The sequence below is a fragment of the Hermetia illucens genome, chromosome 1 (assembly GCF_905115235.1).
Source record: "Hermetia illucens chromosome 1, iHerIll2.2.curated.20191125, whole genome shotgun sequence".
NCBI lineage: Eukaryota > Metazoa > Arthropoda > Insecta > Diptera > Stratiomyidae > Hermetia > Hermetia illucens.
The window spans coordinates 143,808,616-143,831,110 of NC_051849.1; the positions used below are offsets into that span (position 1 = coordinate 143,808,616).

Below are 22,495 nucleotides of genomic sequence, written 5' to 3' on the forward strand. Positions count from 1 at the left end.
GTCCCTTTTTTCGATGCTTTAGATAAAAAAATCGGGACGATTTTGAGATTTAATTTTTTAAAAGCTACCAAAAATTCTTTTTTACAAGTCTCATTAGTTCTAGTTTGGGCCATAACTACAAGCATTCTAAAAAAAGTGTGTTTACACTTTCTTCGGATGAACGGTTTGGGTAAAAACGTAGGAGAAGTTGGGTCAAGTCTCAAAAAAGGTAATTTCAACATTGAATATAGCACCATGACAACATCAACCCGATACTTTTTTTTAATTTGGTTTCATTCTTTATCTTAATTTTAAAAAGATTTAACTAATTTCGTTCTGAGCATTAAAAGTGCCCTTAAAAGGTCTCGAAATTAGGAAATTGTAGGAGAACAACCTTTTTCGAAAGAGTATAATGGAAAAGGTTCGTACTCATCACAAAATCCCCGAAGCATATAACCTGCAGCACTGGGCAACCAGAGATCAAATTGCCGAAACTAAATTTTACCATTAGCCAACTCTCAGTTAGGAATCCACGCTATTCATAACTATTATAAAACGTTGCAACAACCAGTATCCTATATATTGTCCTTATAGATTTTCTGGGCTGGGTCAATCTCATCGATACGGGTTAAGTGACCCACTTGCCGCAATCTGTTGCACCTGACTTTACTCACAACCAGACGGTCGTGATTTCGTTCATAAATTTCGTTATATAGGTTGCGAGCATCCTCATATAGAGGCCAAAAATTCTTCGAAGAATTTTTCTCTCGAATGCCGCTAAAAGCCCGAAACTTTTCTTCGGATTAGGAAAGACCTAGTCATTGTTATCAACTTAGGCGGGATACCGAATTCTCTCAAGGCCGTGTATGGTTGCAGTCTGACTATGCTATTATAGGTGGCCTTGAAGTCGCTGAAAACATTGTGCAACTAATGGCCATATTCCAACAATTTTTCAACCACTTACCGCACAGAGAAAATCTGATCTGTTGCTGATTTGCCTAGATTGAGAGCGCAGAATTGTCTGATATACAACATTCTTCCGTTCCGTTGCTGACTTACATTCATCGCCGAACCAGTCATTCCGACTTTTTTGCAACTGGAGCCAAATATGTTTCTGGCCCGATCAATGATAACGTTCTTCTGGTGGGGTGTAGACGTTAGTGAGTCTTTAATTGGAGCAAAGTATCGGCTAACTGCTGGGCAACATTCGATCTGTGCAGGGAGCGCACGTTCCATAAGAAAATGCGCAAATCGATAGTCCGCTTTCATTGCCGCGCGCCCCTTTCGGGGTGCGTAACTTCGGTTTTCTGTCTGTCTGTACAACCTAAAGTTGGATCAATTTGTTCCGTTTTCAGGCGTGGAAGACTCGCCTCTCTGTCTGTAGTTTTTTATTATTTTCCATCGTGGGACCTATACTACGCTTTGGTCGCCCGCCAATTTATACGGTGCTGTGAATTGCACCATTGATTGATAGGTGAATGGAAAGTCTTTTTCCGTGCTCCAGCATTTTCACCAATTTCTTAATTTTCTCACCAAACTTATGAATACTGCCTCCTTCCATGGCTAAGTCTACTTTCGTATCATTCAGTACTGTTTGGTACTCCTGACATTCAGTAGTGGGCTTCCGCATGGTGGTCGCTGATTTCTAAGGGATTTTTTTCGTTTTCCGATTGTCGCGCAGTGCTATATTAGTAAAAACTCTAGAATCATGGATTTTTTACATACCCCTTGCGACACTATATGGTCTGCAGTCATTGCCAAGTTGATCATCGGGCTTTATTTGTTCGAAGAGAAAGGTTTAAACATCAACGGTAGCCGCTATCTAGACATATTAACCAAGTTGTTCATCTCCTCCTTGTGCCGCAGAATTCTATCTCTGTCGACAATATGGAACGATTTCGCATATTAGAGAAATTTCCGAATCGATTACTTTCCAGGAATACGTAGTCCGCATCTTACGCGCGCAGTCCGGAGCTTACACCTCTAAATATTTTCTATATGGGGCCAACTGGAGAGTATCTAAACAATACAACATTGAGATTCTAAAATCTGAAATTTCGAAAATTACGAAAAAGGCTCTTAAGAATGTAATTGAGAATTTCAAGAAAAGGCTGCTCAAAAATGCAATATTTTTTATTATAATATTTTTTTTATGAAATGGCACATTTGTTTTTATTTTATTTTCGTTTTTGATTCATTTTTAAACACAAAACCTTATTAAAATCGGTTTACTGTCTGTCTGTCCGTCACACGCATTTTTCTCGGAGACGGTTATAGCGACTGCCACCAAATTTGGTAGAACGGTGGGAACTGTGAACGCTCACGCACATAGTGAGTTACATCCTTGTACGACAAATTTTCCTTGTACGACAAATTTTATGGGGGAAGGGGGGGGGGGGGGGGGGTTTGTAAACTTTTTTTTCACTAAATATAGTCATGTGGAATATCAAATTAAAGGTCTCGGTTAGTACTTTTCGAAGCTGGTCTTAGTTTTGACATTTGTTGAAAAGGTGGGGAGTCCAGGGGGTTGAAAGTGTCATTTTTTTAACGAACCGATTCTCAGAAACTACTCAACCAAAAAATCTGAAAAAAATCAGGAGGCTGCCACTATATGGTGCCTAGGCTCCGAAATACCCTCCATACCGATGCCTGTTCAAATAAAGTTAATAGTAGCACATTACTATAATTTTTAGTAATTGAGAGGAAAACCTCCCTTAAGTTCACCCTAGAATCACAAAACTTTGCAGCAACGTAGAATATAGTATAGAGCACGATTCTACAAAATTTGGTGAAAATCGCACTGTTACTAACAAAGTTATACTAGTTCAAAACTGTCGCTCCTCTGCAAATTCAAGACTATGAATGTCAAAATAGGTTGTCCGTTTTGGTGCGTTCTGTACTTTTAAAAGCGGTGAGGCCATGCAAGGTTTGGATCAAGTCTTTACAAGGTCTGGCGTTTAAGGTCAAATCAGTGCTAATCAGGTATGGTTGATCGGAACCTGCATTCCCAATCTAATGGTGAAGATACCTGACATTAACCCGAAAGCCATTTTGGTTAGATTCCGTATTACTCCAATACTGCGAATATCAGTGCAAAGTTAACAATCCAAATCGTATTCTAGTATCACCCACCGTGTGCGATCCTTAGATTTATTTTCAGGTTGACCTTAGCATTTTATAGTTAAAATCTAGTATGGTATAGGGTCTTTTGGCGCAGGAAGCTCTACGTCCATTGTCTCTCATTAGCCCCAGATGAATTACCAGGTTGAGATTAGAGTGGGATTTGGTAGCAGATCTGTAGTTGGTAAAAGAAAGTGTATTCTCAGATTTGATCGCCTGTGTTTTGCGGTAAACCTAGCTATAATGTCCGGTGGCTATTAAAAGTCACAAAAAAATTGTTATTCTTCCTTCTTAATTTTCTTCTGGTGATTGGTCTTAATTTATTGTCGCGGTCTGCAGGCAATGGCCTCTAGGGGATACAGCCCTAAACATCTACTCACTCATTCCCTTAAATGTTATTGCATATTGTTAACAAGATGCATCTTTCGATTACGAAAACTATCATATCATTCTACTCTAATAGCTTGAAACATTTCCCACGTGCTTCTGATTTTCATCTACGCTTGTGTCTGAATGCTGTAAGTACGGGTCATGTTAGTTTTCCCATTAATTAGCTTCAACAAATGGAATGTTAATGGAAGGCTGTTCATTTCAATTGTTTGTCAAGTTTATTTGTTCAATTCATCCATTGACATGCTATAGTCACTTCTGTGTCTAATGGGGGCGATGCAAAATGCATTTACGATTATATAACTTGCAAATCGACTCGAATTAGGTATCTCTGATTATTTGTTAGTCGGAGACTCAATTTACAATCAAACCCCAATTGTAGTTTATTTTATGTGATTCAAGAATGCACAGTGACTGAATTTTATCATCAATGACTCGGAGTAATTCCGTTAAGTCAACACAATGTCGGGAGGTGATACTCCCCGGAAAGTATTATTTATTCATCTGGCGTGTCAACTCGCCGATTCTTTTAATTATTTTGACTAAACAGTTTAATAACGATTTCCATATCTACATAGTTGAAAAAAATTATTTTGGCAAAACTCTTGATATTTATCTTTAATATTTATCAGACGAACGCTATCACGATTTTCCATAATATAATGTAAACATTCAATTTAATTATATTCTGTCTTCATGTGGTTATGTTGTTTTAATATTCAACTTTTTCTTTCCAGAATATTCCGAATAAAGCTCACTTCCCCCAACATGGAACAATGGGAAGAAGTGCATCCTCGTGGCGGAAAAACTTTAGATGTCCGTCTAGTAGCACATTCAACAGTATATTATAGATATACCAATTCCTTAATTGTCTACGGAGGAATTATGGCCAGCGCTGCCCGTTTCTCCAAATTATCCGATCGAATATTCTCCTTCCAATTGGACTCGAGGCATTGGACTGAGATCCTTTATCCAAGAACCCCATTAAGGGATGCCTACATTCCTAGAGAAAGAGCCTTCCACACAGCCTCAATCGCTGGAAACTATATGATTGTATTTGGGGGATATACCCATCGCCACAATAAAGAGGAGATCTGTTACGATAACCAAATGTATTTATATCACCTTGGCTGTCACACTTGGATCAATCAGGACGTACTAGGTCCGGTTCCTGGATACCAATATCCAAAAAGACAAGGAGTTTTTGCTCATGCGGCAGCTATAAGAATGAATAATACATTATTGATAACGGGAGGCTATCATGGAAATGTAAACGCAGATTTGTTTGCGTATGAACTGCCTAGAATGTTTAGAATTACTGATCCTGATTTATACAACCCGGAGCAAAGTTGTCGCTATCATACGACCGTATTAGCTTGCTTATCGGATCCTGAGTGCGGTTGGTGTTCGGCTGATAGTAGTTGCTATGGCAGAACTATTGGAGCTAATTGTACAACAAATTTACAAACGACACGATGTCCTGGAATTTGTCCTTCGCTTGGGGACTGTCACAGCTGTTTAGTCCACGGAACCACATACTCAACATATTCCAAAATGCATTCCATTTCTAGTAAGCTCGGATTAAATCAATGCACTTGGTGTGTTCAAAATGCTAGATGTCATCATAAAGACGACAATTACGGCGTCTGTGGCGAAGACACGCCTTCCCAAATACCAGGTTGGTGGGGTGAGAAAGGAACTGAAATTCGTACGCCTCATCAATGTACTGAACTAGATCGCAGGCCTGGTTTGACGTACATAGAGTATCATCACCCAATTAATTGGACTATGCCGGACGTAGTATCGCTTGTTAATGCAACGATGGTTGACTTTATATCGCCTCAAGCAACTACTCACACAGAACACGCACTCAACGGAGAAATGATGGCCCGATTGGTTGGATTTGTTAGGCCGACAAAAAGCTTGGAAACTGTGGATGAAAAACTTCGTGTTTGTTCGAGTTACTCAGATGCGATATTTCGAACAGGATTGGACCAATCTTTGGATGCTACTAAGGTCGTTTTGAATGCCACAACCGAGCAAGCGGCCTATTATTTCGTAGAGTGGCCAAGTTTGACGGACAGATTTCTGGTTGATTTTCAGGCAAAGCGGAAGGTGGGTTCCGGATTACATCATCAATATGAACATAGCAAAATGGAACTCCGACACTCGTACCATGGAAATTGGAAAGCATTCACGTTTGAGTATTTAGAACCCTATTCCAACGGAGCCTGTTCTCAATACACAAACTGTTTGGAATGCCTCAGTGATTCGCTATGTGGGTGGTGTGATCTGAATAATCGGTGTCTTCCTCGCACTATTAACGAAACCAATGAATGCTCAGATGAAATCGGATGGAAATATATTACAATTCAACCCTCTCAGTGTGGAAATTGCTCGAATTATGTTTCCTGTGAAGATTGCTTAGGTACAGGGATGTGTGAATGGTGGGCGGAGGATGCCCGGTGTGCACGAATTGGAAGAACCCCGACTGGAGTTCGCTCGTTGGATAAGTGTCCGACCCCATGCATGGACCGGAAAAGCTGCTCGGATTGCCTCAACGAAAAAGGAAGATGTGTTTGGTGCGAAGCAACGTCACAATGTTTTAATTTTGCAGTTTATACAAGTGAATATCAGTTCGGAATGTGCAGAGAATGGCTAGATCAAAGTGTTCCACTGACTCATCCTCACACGAACGACATTTCTCTCCTACATACGCCGAAAGTTCAGCAGTGCAAATCCTGTTCAAATCATCGCAACTGCTCATCATGTTTGCGGACGTTGAGTTGTGGGTGGTGTTTCGATCGGGACAATCCTATCGATGGAATTTGTATGCAAGGTGATTTTAGTCGGTCGGTTTATGACTGTGCAGCATCTTTGAATACAACGGCTGAAGAGGCAGAATGGGCATATGCCCAGTGTCCTGATGTGGACGAATGCGGACTAGGATTGCACAATTGTCATAAGGAAGCTAAATGTACTAACACCCACGGATCATATAATTGTCACTGTCGTAAAGGATACATTGGGGATGGTTTTGTTTCGTGTATAAAAACCTGCAATGAAACATGTATCCATGGAAATTGTTCTGGCTCTCCAGAATATGTTTGTAAATGTGACTTAGGTTGGACCGGAGCAGATTGTTCGATCAACTGTGGTTGCAACAATCATTCCACGTGTGAAAAGCAAGTTGGCATATGTGATGAATGCCAAAATTGGACGGAAGGTGCAACGTGCGATCGTTGTCGACCTGGCAGCTATGGAAATGCAACTTCTGGCGAGGGATGCCATCCGTGTCAGTGTAACGGTCATGGCGACCATAGTCTAGGAATATGTGACCTTCAAACTGGCGATTGTTTCTGCAAAGACAACACAGGCGGTGTTAATTGTGACACGTGCAATCCTGAATATTACGGAGACCCGAAAGATGGCGGCAAATGTTATTTCCAATGTGAATCTCGTGGTATACTAACTCAAGTTAGTGAACAAGGAATCGGTTCGTACAAATCATATAAAAATCCCTGGGGTGGCCCAGAGGTTCGTGAATGCTTGTGGCTTATTACTCCTCATTCGAAAAATGGCTCAGCCTTGCAAGATTCTCTTATACAAATCGATATTAAGAAGAATGATATTAATGTGATATGTGGCGAAAATGCTCTTTACATTTATGATAGCCTCCCCGATTTAACGGGAAACACTCAACAAACTCAATTATTAGCTGTAGTATGTAGTCCAGAATCTCTACCACAAACAATTCAGGCTAGAACTGGTCACTTGACAGTCCACTATAAGCAAATGGTCGAAGGTTATGGATATGGCTTCAACGCGCTTTATCATGTGAAAAGTTGTAGCTCGGGCACTTGTGTAGCACCGCATATTTGCGATGAAAAAGATCATTGTATTTGTCCACCAGGATTTGTTGGAGCAAAATGTGAAATTGAAATTTGTCCTAAAAATTGTTCGGCGTTGGATCATCGTGGTTACTGTGATAAGTCCTATGGACGTTGTGTATGCAATGATGGATATGGCGGGAACGATTGTTCGATCAAGGTGAATAGTTTTCTACATGCAAATAGAAAGATAGATTCGAAATTTAATTTTAATTAAGCATGTTCTTCAAATATTTTTGGATAGACATTTATAGCCACTTTCATTGACTAATTTTTTCTTGCTTGCAGGTCAAACCTCATCAACTTGAAATACGAGATTTATTCAATACTCGCCTGCTTAGCCCGTCATCAGAACACTTCCGGAAAACAATTCCCCGCTTTGGTCATTCACTGCACACAGACAAAAGAGGGTCACTCTGGATGTTTGGGGGATACTCGTTATCGAATGGACCGTTGAATGATATTCGTCAGTTCGATACAAAAAATGGAACGTGGATGCAAGTAACAGTTGACTCAACAGCAGAAGCGAAAATGCCAAGAGGGCGATATTTCCACGCGGCTGATATATCATTCAGCAGGCAAACAATTTACATATATGGAGGGCTCACTAGTAGTGGAAAAGGGCAGGCGAATATGATCTTGGGTGATTTCTGGGAATTTTCAATACAAAATCAACGTTGGGATGATATAGAGATTGATGAATCCAAGCCACACCCTCCACCTTTAACTGGTCACACACTTACGCTTATCAAGCGCGACGATAACGAAATTCTGCTTCTAATTGGTGGAGTAGACGTCGACAATCGACGGAAGTTGCATCTTTGGGAATTCGATTTGGAAAACAAACAGTGGTCAAAACCGCCCGTGCATTCGATTTCTGCGTCGAGCTTATATGGTCACAGTGCAGTTTACCATGCCCAGTCACAAATAATTTACATATTTGGAGGTATATCCGATTATCCGCAGAATAAGCTCTATGCCTTGAATATAGAGAAGATGATATGGACGGAGCTTCCAATTTTTACTGATCTAAACAGGCCTGAGGAATTACTTCCCCGAAATAGATTTTTCCATTCGGCGGTCACTACCGACAATTATATGATCATCTATGGCGGACGTAGCGTTCCTTATAATGCCTCCGATATCTTAATAGCTTATGTTTACGAATGCAATCAATGGATTCGTCTAACTGAAGACGTGAGCACAGTTGGCAGCCTCCCAACAATATCGTATGCCGAAGCAATGACAATTGATCACGACACCAAATTAATTTATGTGGTCGGAGGTTGGGATGGAAGCTCTCAAAGTCAAGTAATTCAAATATCGCTTCCGGAAGATCTGTGCCAATTTTGGAGTAGCGGGAAGTACTCATGTAGGCATTATATGGGATGCAGTTTTTGCGCAGTAAAATCAATAGAAGAATCTACGTCGCGGTGCTACACTAGTGGTCGATCTGAAGTCTGCGACTCATTGAATGGGACATTAATATTTAATAATGGAATACAATGTGATGATGCTTGGATAGCGCAAAGAAATTGTTCTTTATTCAATTCATGCACATCATGTCTCTCATTTTGGCCAACGCATGTCGAAGAGAAACCAGCATGTAAATGGTGTGCAAACTGTGAAAGTAGAGGTGAATGTATATCTGCCAAAGTTGATTGTCCAGCTCACGAGGAGAAACAATGTGACAAAGAAATGGTAGTGCCATCGTTGTCGCAATGCCCATTACCATCTTGTGAACAACTACCCTGCGAAGAGTGTATACAGAATAGCAATTGCGTTTGGACGAAATCCACCTCTTCCCCGTTATCCCCGCAGCATTATGTAACGATGTGTATGAGCAAGGAGTTGGTTGATCCAAATGAAGTGACCGTTATGAACGTCTGCCCAGAGGCTTGCCACACTTTTCAGAATTGCACTAGCTGTTTGAACGATGAGACTATCAACGATAATCCAAAACACTGCAGATGGTCGACAGCATTGAATGCTTGCATAGCTCCAAACTATCATCCACTTTATTGCGCAGGCGGAACATGTGGATTAGTGCTGGATTTTGATGAAATTGACCAGTGCCCGGAACCATGCCATGCATATACACAGTGCTCATCCTGTTTGAGACATGCTCATTGCGGTTGGTGTTCCCGAGATGGTAAGAATGGCGACGGTGTTTGTACGGAAGGATCGTTGGAAAGTTTCTCTGAATATCCTGCCTCTTCAACTTGTGATATAATTTATGCTAGTCAAAAGAATATCACCGAATTGGATCCAACTGAAACGTTCACATGGAATTATGTTCATTGCCCGCCTGAAAATGAGTGCGAGAATGGGCACCACAATTGTGATCCGAAATCAGAAAGATGTGTGGACGATGTTAAAGGGTAAGTGTTCAACTATTTAATAATATGCTTCATTTGAATATTTTTTTTAGAAATTTGTGTACACACCTAATGTTAGAAAGCGTTTAACTCCACTCTTGTATTGACCTGTGTAATAGTCCATCAGGGCCAGGGGGATTCATTGAGTCTTTTTTGGTTTTGCGTGGCACAACCCCCTTTCATGGCTATTGAATGATGCTAGAGGGCTTGGTTTATTGCCTACATAATAAGTGCGAGCTGTCACACTTGATGCATTTAGATGACACAAAGCTGTATGCTGGTACTGATGACTACCTTAGTAGACTGTTGCGAATAGTAGGCATGTTTAGCTGTGATATTCGGATGGAATTTGGATAAGACAAGTGTGGAATCCATCACAAGCCGCATGCCGGACATAGCGTTGGTGACCACCACATGCAAGCTACCATCGGAACAGACTTCTACAAGCACCAAGGAATTCTGCAAGGAACCCATGTTCGAGTTGGTGATCTGAAAGACTGAAGGAAAAAATAAATGCATTGAATGTATTCGTTATCTCTTCTCTGGCTTATGCATTCGGAATATTGCCGTCTAAATTGCAAATGTATCATCCAAACTCTGGCGTGGAGCGGATGAAACTGCTTCATAACATCGGAGGTAGTGGCATGGCTGACGTGACGGCAAACATAACTGCCAAGTCGGTAAGCTGCGCGCTTATTTTTATAGGCGAGTCCCTTGCATGCGGCTGTTTGTAAGGCAGACTGGGGGCTGACTCCACTTAAATTCAAGGATCGATCTTTTAATCCTTTGAGTGGGGCGAAGCCAAACTAAGAGCGGATCGATGAATAGAATTTGAAGGCCTTTGGTAGCCATTTTGTCGAACAGATGGCTGTGTGCTAGGGAACTCTTTGCTGAGACGGAGGGATTTATGTGTGCCACTCAAGACTGTGTGGTCGCCACCCGAGCTTACAGAAAGCTAATAATGAAAGAGCGGTCGAACAACGACCGTTAAAACCGTTGAACCATCTCATTTCTGGTCGTATTATTATGTCACCGATGCAATACACGAGCCGGCATAATAGCAACATTAAACGGAAGTACGTGGAGAAGAAGGTGAGCGAACTATGAGCCACTGGCTCGTGAAATCAAAGAAATTTGGCCTCTCGAGAAAGTGGTTGTAGTTCCTTTAATATTTTCAAATGCAAGTATTGTACCTAAATACCTCACGGCTTCCCTTGATATCCTGGGACTCTCACACAGTCTGGTTCAAACCATGCGGAAATACACCATTCTAGATACGTGCCCCATGTTGCGGGGAGCCTACCATTGGCCATCACCACCAAAACCTCATCTTTAAGGTAGGTAGGATGGTCCGAGTCGAAATACTTGGCACTTAATGCTAGTATTAGGTAAAATACGGCATCTACCGAAATTGTGACAACTCGAAAAAAACGATAATAGAATTATAGTCAAAATTTTGCCGTTGCTTCAATCTATTGTGTGGAGGAATCCTTTATCTGGGAAGGGTATTATTTCCGCCACTGCGCTGAATGGTAATATGGTTTAGATAGTAATAACTGTGTAGTGTACTGTACTACAAGCTATCACAATAATATTACCATGCACTGTAAGCTATCAAATCGTAAACATTCATTCCAACCCGCGTCATCATCAAAACAATAAATTACGTAATCGAGTAAACAAAACTTTACAAGATACCATTCCAAGGTACTTGAACTCGATACGACCTAGAAATAAATATTCTAAAAAACGCCAGTGTGAATAAATCACATGCATTGCATTTCTTGCATGCATTTCTAGCTCGAATAAAATGTGTGCATATGGATATGAGTAATGCATATGCACACGGAATGAAATGTTCGAAGTAATTTGGTGTTGAATTACTTTCGAACCAATTTAGGTCAATATTGTTGTTGGTAGATTTAGAGTTATTTTAGGTTTAAGAAATTGTATAAAAGAGAATGAAAAGATGCAATATACGTTCTTATTGATTCTAACTTTGGGCAGTTTACTTTCTGCATGCCGTATCCTCGCGGCAAGGTATAGAACATAAGATACCAGTAGTAACCACGGCAAGTGTTCAGGGATGAACATATTGCCATTCTATCTGCGGTCTCACCGCTTTGTTAGGTAAGGAACTTTAAATTCCTTTTGTTCCTTTTTCACTGTCGAACTCTCTCGCTAGCTCCCTACCAGCATCTGAGGATAACTCAGACGGCTCCATCAACAGCTCTACTATCCTGCAACCTTCAACATTACTAGGCGATTCGACCATCCAACGTTTATCATTGCATGGCGATCCTGCCATTCAACGTTTATTATTACAACTGTCTAGCGTTAAAATTCGGTTGGATCTTCTTGTGCAAAAGTCAACTCTCAAGTATTTGACTAAATTGGTTTGAATAACTTTTGAGCCATTATTGAAGATAGAACTGCAGGTTGATTTTCTAAGCGTGTACATGACTTACTGTGTTTTAACCACGTTTATAGTTATCTGCCATTTTTTGGCACACTCCAGAACTTTGTCTGCCTGTGATTGGTTGATGTGAGAGGATAACATCACTGTACCATCAGCGAAGATCTGGGTTAAGGCACGGGCGCAAGTTGGTAGATCAGTTGTGCACAAAAGATAACGTAATGATCCAAAGATGCTGCCTTGCGGGATGCCCGTGGTAATTGGATAGTCGTTGCATTTAACTTAGAATGAGCGCTTAGGAAGATAGCTGGCCAATAAATTGTGAAATTTATTAGGGAGGTAATTTTTGATCTTCTAGGACATTTTTGATGGAGTCAACTAATCTATGTACTTGTTATATAATACAGTCGAATCTTATTAACTCGAAATCGAAGGGACCAACGGAAAACTTCGTATTATACAAAATTCGAATTATCCAAAATTCAAATTACGGAAGTTGGGAGTAGGAAATTCAAGGGACCAAGAGAAAAGTTTCGAATTACCCGAGTTTGAATTAGCCAGGTTCCACTGTACTATGTCCATAAGCCAAATTGGTGGTCAGGAATGACTTGGTTGGCAAACGTCTTTCAGAAAATTTGGATAGTGTTGAGAGGAGGCATTGTTTTGGGATTGTCTTTATCAGGTTTTGGACGGAATATAATGCATATATGTTTCCAGTGATTTGAATAGTGACTGCTGTCATGCACTGTGGTGGGAACTTAGAGCACATTTTGTGATTGCTGCTGTTAAGCTTTCTGCAGTGCAGCATCTATATTTTCGGGAAATTTAAGTTCAATGTTGGGACAATCTGTACGACCAATTTGTCTTTTGGTTGGTGAAGTTAGTCATGGGAGGAATAGAGTCTGGGTCGAAGTTCAGGGCGGCTATAGTGGAAGTATGATCGGATGAGAGGTGATTAATCGTGTTTGCACTGCATTTTCATAATTTTCGAGCCAACTGGTGGCGGCATTTAACCTCTTTTCTTTAGTATCCGGACTTTTAGATTTCTGTTGCCTTGATGTTGCCTTTGCGTAGGTTGATCCCGTATAAGTCGTTTGCTCCCATTTTTGAGTCTTTTTTATTAATGTCTTGTGATTTACCCCTATATTGGCGGCGGTTTGGACGGTTTTCTCTATGGTTCCATTATTCTCTGCGGGCGCCTATCTGTATTTAATATGTTTTAGTAGTTGGCTTCCTGAAGCTCGACAACTTTACGTACTTTATGGGCTCTTTCCTGATGTGTGGTTTCCGGGCTAAGTTTTGCACTTGTAGTATTAAGATCGTTAACTTTTCTACATTCAAACTCGCTAACATAGTGTCCCGGTTAACAATATTGGCATTTATCGCTTTGGTACGCACATATTCACTTTGGTTATTGTTAATTCATTCGTATTTCGCATATTTCACGGTCCAAAGCTTCGCTGGAACTAGAGCTAGACGAAAATTCTCTAGCTCCGGCCAAACTTTGGTCTGAATTGTGGGCGGATTTACGTTGGATATAATTCGCACTTTTGTTCTGATTCGCGAATTATAAAAGGGGGTGTATAACACCTGCGAGCCGCTTCGGCCACGCTGCTTCCAGGGACATGGTGAGTCTGGTGAGTTACCTCTTCGCTAGTACGAAACTGTAACCGTCTTCGACCTTTTTTTAATTGGTGTCGTTCTTAATTGCACCACGCCGTTGCCATCAATTTATAACACTCGATATGCGCAATATAATGAACCCGAATAATCAAGGCACTCAAAGCTTTTGTTCTCATAGATTACGGTGAGCAGTTATTCATTTATGCATTAACCGTCACAGCCGCCTGGAAAAATTGCGAAATAATAGCCGCTTTCAATGTCGGTCCACCCGTCCTTCCTAAATACATTACATTTGGCTCTCATAGCTTTCTTCTTTTCCTTCAGCCTTTGTCCCGTTCATAACCGGGATCGTCTGGATCGGCTTCGCCATTTGGTTCTATCAAATGCCTGATCTGGATGCAATCGCGAAGCTTTCAAGTCCGCATTCAGCGTATCAAGCCAATGCTGTTTCGGCCAGCCTTTTGGTCTCTTACCGTCGAATTCAATGTTCAGACCAATCTTGGCAAGTGAATTCTCGTTAGCACGAATTACGTGACCATACCATCGAAGACGCCACTCTCGCAAAACCCAAAACGTGCTAATACTCTGTGTATATGTTCATTGTGGCACAAATTAAATCAAATCAAATTTTGGATGCCTTAGCAAAAAGGGAGGACTGGAACCAGCAATTATAGTGCCTGTATCAATGGAGTTAGGAGTAAAGTGGAAATATTCATATATAATGTACATATCATATTTGTTTATCTAGGATGAGCAAAATATTTATGTTTTCAATATGTACCTATATCTGAAAGATTGAAAATAATGAAGGAATATTTTGAATTTTTAGCTATGTACGAAAAGAAAAAGGTAGATAGAAAGTTCCACATATAAAATGAACATAAAACCTTTTTACTTGAAGCCAGATTCTGGGAATCCCACTTTTTTATGAATGGGTCCGACAATGCCATGCGTCATCAGACATTGCTCCACTTTCCGGAAACTTTTTTATAAGTGGATAAATCCCTTGGTATAGTTGATCGCCTCCATATTTATCTCTGGCCCATTGGCTTTTGGTAACTTATAAGTTTTAGGTCTTTGAATTGTACGAACCCTTTCTTCTGTGCTTGGTGGGGGCAGCGTTTGTCTGTCGTCTTAAGTTGGCGGGACCTCCAACTCACCGATTCTCTATTTCATTAAAAATAGACAATCCATCGCTCCAATATGTCCATAAGGTCGGAAATCATATTTTCCTCTTTGTCTCGGCAGGGTAAGCATCGAGGTGTATACGGCTTCATTCTGTTGACTCGTTGATAAAATGTGCGCATCTCATGAAACTGCTTCCTTGACTTCTCGAATTCACAGACCTGTTCTTCGAAGCTTCCTCTTCCTGTCTGTGAAATCGGTTCGCTGCTCTACTGAATTCGGGTCTCTATGTGTACCCACATATGAATGAATGCAGCATTATTCCATTGTGTTGCTAGCTTTTTTCACAACTGAGGCTAAATATGTGCTCTTCAGATGGTTGTCATTTTTCGAAACTTCATCTCTAGAACATCTGATAGTTGCGGGTATTGCGACATCTATTTCGATGTTATAAGTGTTACGGAGGACTTTATTACGGATCACTTTAGTGTTTACTCTTCCCTGATTGTCACAAGGGTTTCGAGGATGTGAGAGGTGATGTTACTCGAGCCCCCCAGGATCAAAATTAGTTATCCGAGTCTATATTGACCCGTATCTCTTGGAATGCAATGACATCAGTCAGTATCGCCTAACTACTTAGCAGCTTTCGGTTTGCCCCGGTGGCACACGTTCCATACGAAAATGCACAAATCATTGTTCCTCTTCTTTGCCGTGTCCATCCTCTTGTGACTCTTCAACCAGCTTTTTACTGTGTAGGGTTGTTAACCCTTCACAATCCTCAATCTTGAGGTGAAATTGGCCCTGTTTGTCTTGCTTTTACACGCGTGAGATTCGCTTTCATTTTTTCACTCTGCAGTTTTTCGTTAAACAAATATTCTCAGCAACTACCACGTCGAAGTTGAGATAGTAGTAGTAGTAGAGCGGTTAATATTGGCAGAGCCATTAGACACATCAAACCTCGCCTGTCATATGAACATATGCTTAGAAGTTTTCGAAAATGACACGTGGCCATTCTGTGAAGAGTAAGCGGAATACAGATTTGCTATGTAAATACCCTGCCTATGGACGCAGATTTTTGGTACTGATGTACTCCAGTTGTAAATTGTAACATCACATTCACTAGCGGAAATCTTGCGATACATAAATAAATCTGGAATATCCCGTTAGAAGGGGTCGTCAGGTACAATAGACCACTACAGGCTGAGCGCTCAGGAGCTGAATCTCTCTCCCATCCTATACACGCCCACATCCGCTTTTTGTTACACTGCTTCGCACTTGATTCTATTTCAAGTTTACTCACAACGGAAGGTCGTCGGGATTCAAATGTCTTTGGTGGCAGAGGGACTTGTGTCGTCACTGGATGTCGGATATCAATCGACTTAGTTGTGAAGGAATTCCTGAGTCAAATCAGGGTAAAGTCACGGGGGAGTACAATATTGGCTGCATTGCCTTCTAGTGGACCGTTACGATCTTGAAATGAAGTGCTCTAACACACTTCATGTCCTAAATCCAAATTGTATTGTTGGGCCACTGATAATATTATTATTATAGAACAGCAATGCGTTTCATTATTAGAAAAGGTAGTGATATCTTATGGAGGTTTTTGTCAAAGTAAATAATGCTTTTCCATCACCATTGTTAACTGAACTATACGTCCTTATCCTCGTCTTCCAGAACGTTTACACACAAAAACTGTTCCATCGATGTTGACATGATCCCGATTTGTAGAGATCAGTTTTATCCTTTTCCGATTTTTTAAAAGGTATATCAAACATGTATAGGATGTATTTGTCCTGATTTGTTCCTTCGCCGATAGGTTTGTTCAGCACTCTTCATAATATAATCAAACTTCTGCAGTTTGTGATATAATTTGAATGGTGTCTGAAATTGCTAAGAAATTAAGAAATTAGTTTTAGTGAGTATTCATTCGTAAAATTAATTCAAATTTTTCTGGTGTTTCCACGGTTTCAAAAAAAAATTTTTGATTATATTGAACTTTAAATTAGATTTAGATTATTAAATTTACATTGGTGTTCCTTTTCAGTTATCAATGTATATGCGGTGACGGATACAAGGCAAAGGGCGACGAATGCGTGCCTATCTGTACGCAAGGATGTGTTCGAGGAACATGCATCGAACCTAACGTATGTGAATGCGATTTTGGTTATGTTGGAGCGAATTGCAGTATCCAGTGCCAATGTAATGGACACTCAAATTGCGTTGGACCGGATAAACTTGACGAATGTCTTCAGTGCCACAACAACACAATGGGAGAGCAATGCGATAAATGCAAACCACTTTTTGTCGGCAATCCTAAAAACAATGGTCAATGTGTACCCTGTTTACAATATTGCAATGGACACAGCGATATCTGCGTAGCACAGGACGCGGAACCGCCAGTTAAAAATATGACCAGGTCCGAATTAGAATCTTATCTTACAGAGGGTCCAATGTCAGATGCAGTTTGTTTGCGGTGCGCTAATAAGACAGATGGAAATCAATGTGAAGGATGTATTCTTGGTAATTTCCGCGGTTCTGATAATCTTCAAGATGCCTGCAGACCATGCGAATGTCATGGTCATGGTGATATTTGCGATCCTGTTTCTGGAGAAAAATGCAATTGCGGAAATAACACGGAAAGTGATCCGACATGTTCGGCCAGTTCTAGTAAAAATTCTGCACAACTTTGCTGGAAGGTGCAATGTTCAAAATGCCGCGAATCCTATATGGGAAATCCCATTGATGGGCATCAGTGCTATAAGCAAATTACAGTTGAGTCGAGGATGTGTTTTGATGCAAAGCCTATCGGTAAGTTAGTTTTTTTTTCGACGTTCACAATCTAAATCTATTTTCACTTTCACTTTTCAGAGGAATGCAAAGTTAAGCCGCAACCATTGCGGCCAGGACAAACAGTTTTCTTCGTCATTCAGCCGCGGTTTATGAACGTGGATATCCGTGTGATAATCGACGTAACCCAAGGCGAGCTCGATGTATTCATGAGTCCTCAGGACGATTCATTCATCGTCCACACAAACCAATCAAATGGCCACCATATGCTTCTACTGGACAACCGATATCGCTGGGTAACCGAAATTGATAACGAACTCGCTTCTGAATCTCTACCCATTGCACCCTATAAACATGATTCAGACAATTCGACAATAGACAATAACGGTGAGAAATTATTTTGGACTCCTCAAATCCATGACTGTCAATCGCTGGGCGGGACAGGTTTCTTTGTTAAGGATCAACGAGCCCGCGACTTAAGTACTTACATCACTTTGAATCAATGCAACACACTGATTCGCCTATTCGGTTTAAGGAATCGCTTAGTTTTAACGCTGCCACAAAATGCTCATAATCTTAGCGCAACAAGATTTTATATAGCCCTTAGGGCCAGCACCGGTTCGGATCATAGCTACGGATCGATCGTATTCCGTCAAGATCAATTGCATATTGATCTTTTCGTGTTCTTCTCAGTGTTCTTTTCATGCTTTTTCCTGTTCCTAGCAATATGTGTTGTAGCATGGAAAGCAAAACAAGCTGCTGATATTCGTCGGGCACGACGTTTGCGTGTGGTCGAAATGCAGCATATGGCAAATCGACCGTTCGCTCGCGTTCGGGTCGTATTAACACCTGAAAATGAGACACCCATGCAAATACGACGACGTGGACGTACGTCGAAATCGTCATCATTAAATTCCGGTTTAGATATACGACCCGTTGCTATAGAACCAACTGTTGATAATGTTGCAGCCGTAGGAACTGTATTCGTAAGTCTTCCAGGTAAATATAAGGCTCCCGTGACACTTGCTCTTGGTTCTTCGTTAATAGTATTATCAAGGCAATATCCGGCTGGTGTGAGGCCGTTTCTGAGAAGACGAGGTTCACATCATGCTGTTCATCCGCCCAATAATGTATAGATTGTGTTTGTATAATTGTTTTTTACGTTATTAGTTTATTTTTAAGTGTGTTTTTTTTATATATATATATGCTCCAAGATTGCGGTGAAAATATACGACATTGGCTTAGCTAACTATTCTCGGATCTCTACTGATTTCAGTTCAACTATTTCTCGAAATTGATAGGGATACTTTCACCGTAATTTAGCTGGTTTTCTCCCTTTATTTAAAATCCATTTTTATTTTATTGTCCGTTTTGTTTTCTTATATTTAAGTTGAGAGCAATCGTTATGTGAGAAATGACTCTTCCTAGATGCAAATTACTGCAGATAATGATATTGTAATGTATAAATGTGATTATAACTTAAACTAATGTAACTCTTCCGGATTGTGGGTATACATATTTTTTCTTATGTCAAATAGTAATGTATGTTTTCTTAGAGTTAGGCTTGATCGGCTGTTCTATAGTATGAAATTCGTACCATGAGAATTCGGCTTTGTCTGATTTGAAACGATGAAATTGATTCAAACACTGCATTTAAGTATTTTTAAATGATTTTTTATCTTGACTTTTAGGTGTTATGAGATATATCTGCGTATGTTAATGTTTAATTTTGGAAATATTCCACATTTCAAGTTAAAAAATTGATTGCTGGGAATTACATTTGACTTTTTAACTAAATTTTCATCGTTGTATAGAGGATTCTCAAAAGGCATTTAATCTTATCACTAATTGTAGTACTTTGAAAGGAATTCCTTATTTTCTTTATTTGTTGGTTATTTATGTGAATCGGCCGATTTTGTTGTTCCAGGTAGTAACCCCATTTGGGTCAATAATGTTCGCTACTGAAGGCTTACCATTCGCATATCATTAAGTGCAATAGTTTTGAATTAAGAATGATTAAAAATTGAAACAGGGAGAAAATTAACAATAACAAAGAAAAGGCTGTGCTGTTGCCAAGGAGCGAACACGCATGTCATCAATCAATAAATCTGCTGCTTGCCTCTTTTTTTTTATATTTCCAATTTCAATGATCGTCACATCGAGTTCATACTAAGTTTTTTCAGGTGTGAGGTCAAACTACCTATTTCTTCTATTTTATGCGGATTGAGGTGAGGGTTCACACCAAACTCGACTACATTCAAGTTTGCATGCCTACCCTATAGTACAAATTCATCGTTAAATTTGTTCAACTGTTTATTACTTGTAGTATTTTGGGGTCTATTATGAAACTGGCTTTTATATTTTATAAGTTTAATGAAGACTGAAACCTCTAATTTTCAATGCCTTTTTTTCTTTCTCAAATTTCCTTTTTAATGTTTTATTGAAAACAAAATGTTCGTAGTTGAAATCTAAAGTAACAAATGTTTCAAATTTAAATGTATGAAACCAAGTATTTTTTCTCCAAATTTGGAACAAAATCCCATTCATTCCCCAAAATCTATTTACTATCTGTCACACACGCTTTGTTCGAAAGTGATTACACTCATTGACACAAACTTTTGTGGACGCTTCGGAACTATGACCCTCTACGCATATGGTGAGTGATATTTTTTTACGTTGGATTTTAAAGAAGTTTCCATAGTCATTTGGGTATAATATATGAAAGGTCTCTTCCTGGAACAGTATTGAATTTTAGTATCAGTAGTAAAGGTGTGAGTGGTGGGTTTCTTAGAAATTATCGAAATGAAAAATTGGGAAAAAAGCATGCCCAATCGGGGCCTCCAAATATTCACTACTTCTATATTTGCTTTAATAAATAATATGATATAATATGAAGCACGATACTGGCAGGTTTCGTGAAACTTCTTTTATTAAGTAATTTGTCTCTTTTACGTAAATTTACTCCAATCTAAAACCGTATGTAGAATGCCAGTGTCGCATTAAAGTGATTAACTAAACATACTTAACGCATATCCACTGCGAGATATAAATAAATGAAACCGTCGTTCGCCCAAGTATTCTTATGTAGGAAATCCATAAAACCTTCATTCCTGAATCGATCTATTTGTTCCTCTGCTGCCTACGTGGAAAACACGGAACTTGGGAACCTGGGTAGGGTCTCGTTAGGTATGTTTTCAAAGGAAACGCCTCGTCTCCAACAATAACATACGGTACTTTCCCATTCATCCCTGGTAATAGTTTTGGTGGAGGCAAATTTAAACTTGTTTTCTGGTAACTTTCCTCCCAGGTGTGACCTCCAAAAAATGCCCGTCACAATTTTTTCCAACATCTCTACCGCTTGCTAACAATGCAATCGAAAAGTACTTCCTGTAGTTGAAGTGCAGAGAATCACTGTTAGGAGTAGCTAATATCTCCACATGCTTCTCATCTAGCGCGCCTATGCAGTTCGAATATTCCATTTAATTGCAAATTCTTTTTCAATCTTTTCCCACTATTCTTCTCCCGGACTGGGCATCTCCGATTCTCTTAAAACTTCCCACAGTGCTTGGCATGTTGACGAAATGATTGCTTGAACGCTAGTGTAACCTAGACGGAAACTATGTTTTATTGTTTTGTACGAATCTCCAGTCGCTAGAAACATTAAAGAACATTTATATGATTTTACAAATGAAAATAATACTATAGTTTTTAAAGTGGGTATTGTATAAATTATCACATTGTATTTGCTTTCATCTATTATGTGCAAAGAAAAATGGAAGCATCTCTTATATAGCTTCCATAGGAATCTAAAGAAAAAAAAGGGAAGTCGAAGTGGCGATGCTGGTGGAGTAGTAAAAAAGTGGAAATTAGAAACCAAATGAATTTCTTAATTCCTTACTATCAGGAGAGGCTTTGCCGTTCAAATTTGGATTTACCCAAGGGTAGCGTTCCGGAAGGCATCGAAGAATTAGTTTCTGAGGTTGGCACTTCCAGCAACGGTAGCGAGCATCCGCTAAGCTTGTTGGCTGCAGGCGATTCGCAAGAGGAAATGCAGGCTTCGATAAATCCACTTTCCACAAAAGAAAACTCATCTGAAAAGCCTGGAATTTTTCGCTAGTAAACAACAGGTAGCAGACGCAAAATGAAGATTGCGGAAGTATTCCATGACCTTTTGAAGAAAAGCGTGGATGAGCGAGAAAAGCAAAATCCTACTGCAACATTTTTTAAGGCAATGGCCAAAAGTGTGCAACGGTTACCACCTCGTTTACAATTGAGGGTCAAAAATGGCCGATATTCCCTTCCGGAACTTTGTACTTTAGTTTGTTATATGCGCATCCACCTTATTGAGCAATTCGAAATACTTTTCATTGCAGATATATATTTCGGGAGCAACTTACCCCCTTCATCAGTACAAAGCCAGGTATATATCTACATTGAAAAATAAAAATTGTAGTTTGGAAGAAGCTTCTGGTCTATCAATTTTAGGCTAAAGACAATATCTAATCTCTTTTCATTGTTCGTCCTAAGGTATGTCTTGACACAGGGTCACATTTTAAACGTAGGATTAATGTTTGAAATTCACCCTTTTTCGCGCGAGATAGATTAATATCATGTACCCATTCTCTGGGTTTTACCTTTTTTCCCTCTTGCTCGCATACAATACTAAACAGAAATACCTCTTCCTCATATTACTCGAATTAACTAAAGTTTTAAAAAAGCTTACTACAAACCACTTACTAAAATTTAAAGATGTCAGTTGCTTGCAGTTAGCTGCCGCACTAGTGCAA

The 22,495-nt window shown here is 39.9% G+C and overlaps 1 protein-coding gene across 1 annotated transcript in view; it reads left to right on the forward strand.

The window, feature by feature from the left end:
* The window catches only part of LOC119647681 (multiple epidermal growth factor-like domains protein 8), a 100,789-nt gene extending 78,670 nt beyond the window's left edge, over nucleotides 1–22,119 (forward strand). Inside the window, exons 6-9 of the mRNA XM_038048796.1 lie at nucleotides 4,227–7,539; nucleotides 7,668–9,760; nucleotides 16,966–17,729; nucleotides 17,790–22,119. Coding sequence (XP_037904724.1) covers nucleotides 4,227–7,539; nucleotides 7,668–9,760; nucleotides 16,966–17,729; nucleotides 17,790–18,844 — 7,225 coding nt within the window. The 3' untranslated portion in view covers nucleotides 18,845–22,119. The remainder of the gene's footprint in view (nucleotides 1–4,226; nucleotides 7,540–7,667; nucleotides 9,761–16,965; nucleotides 17,730–17,789) is intronic.
* The last annotated feature ends 376 nt before the right edge of the window (nucleotides 22,120–22,495 follow it).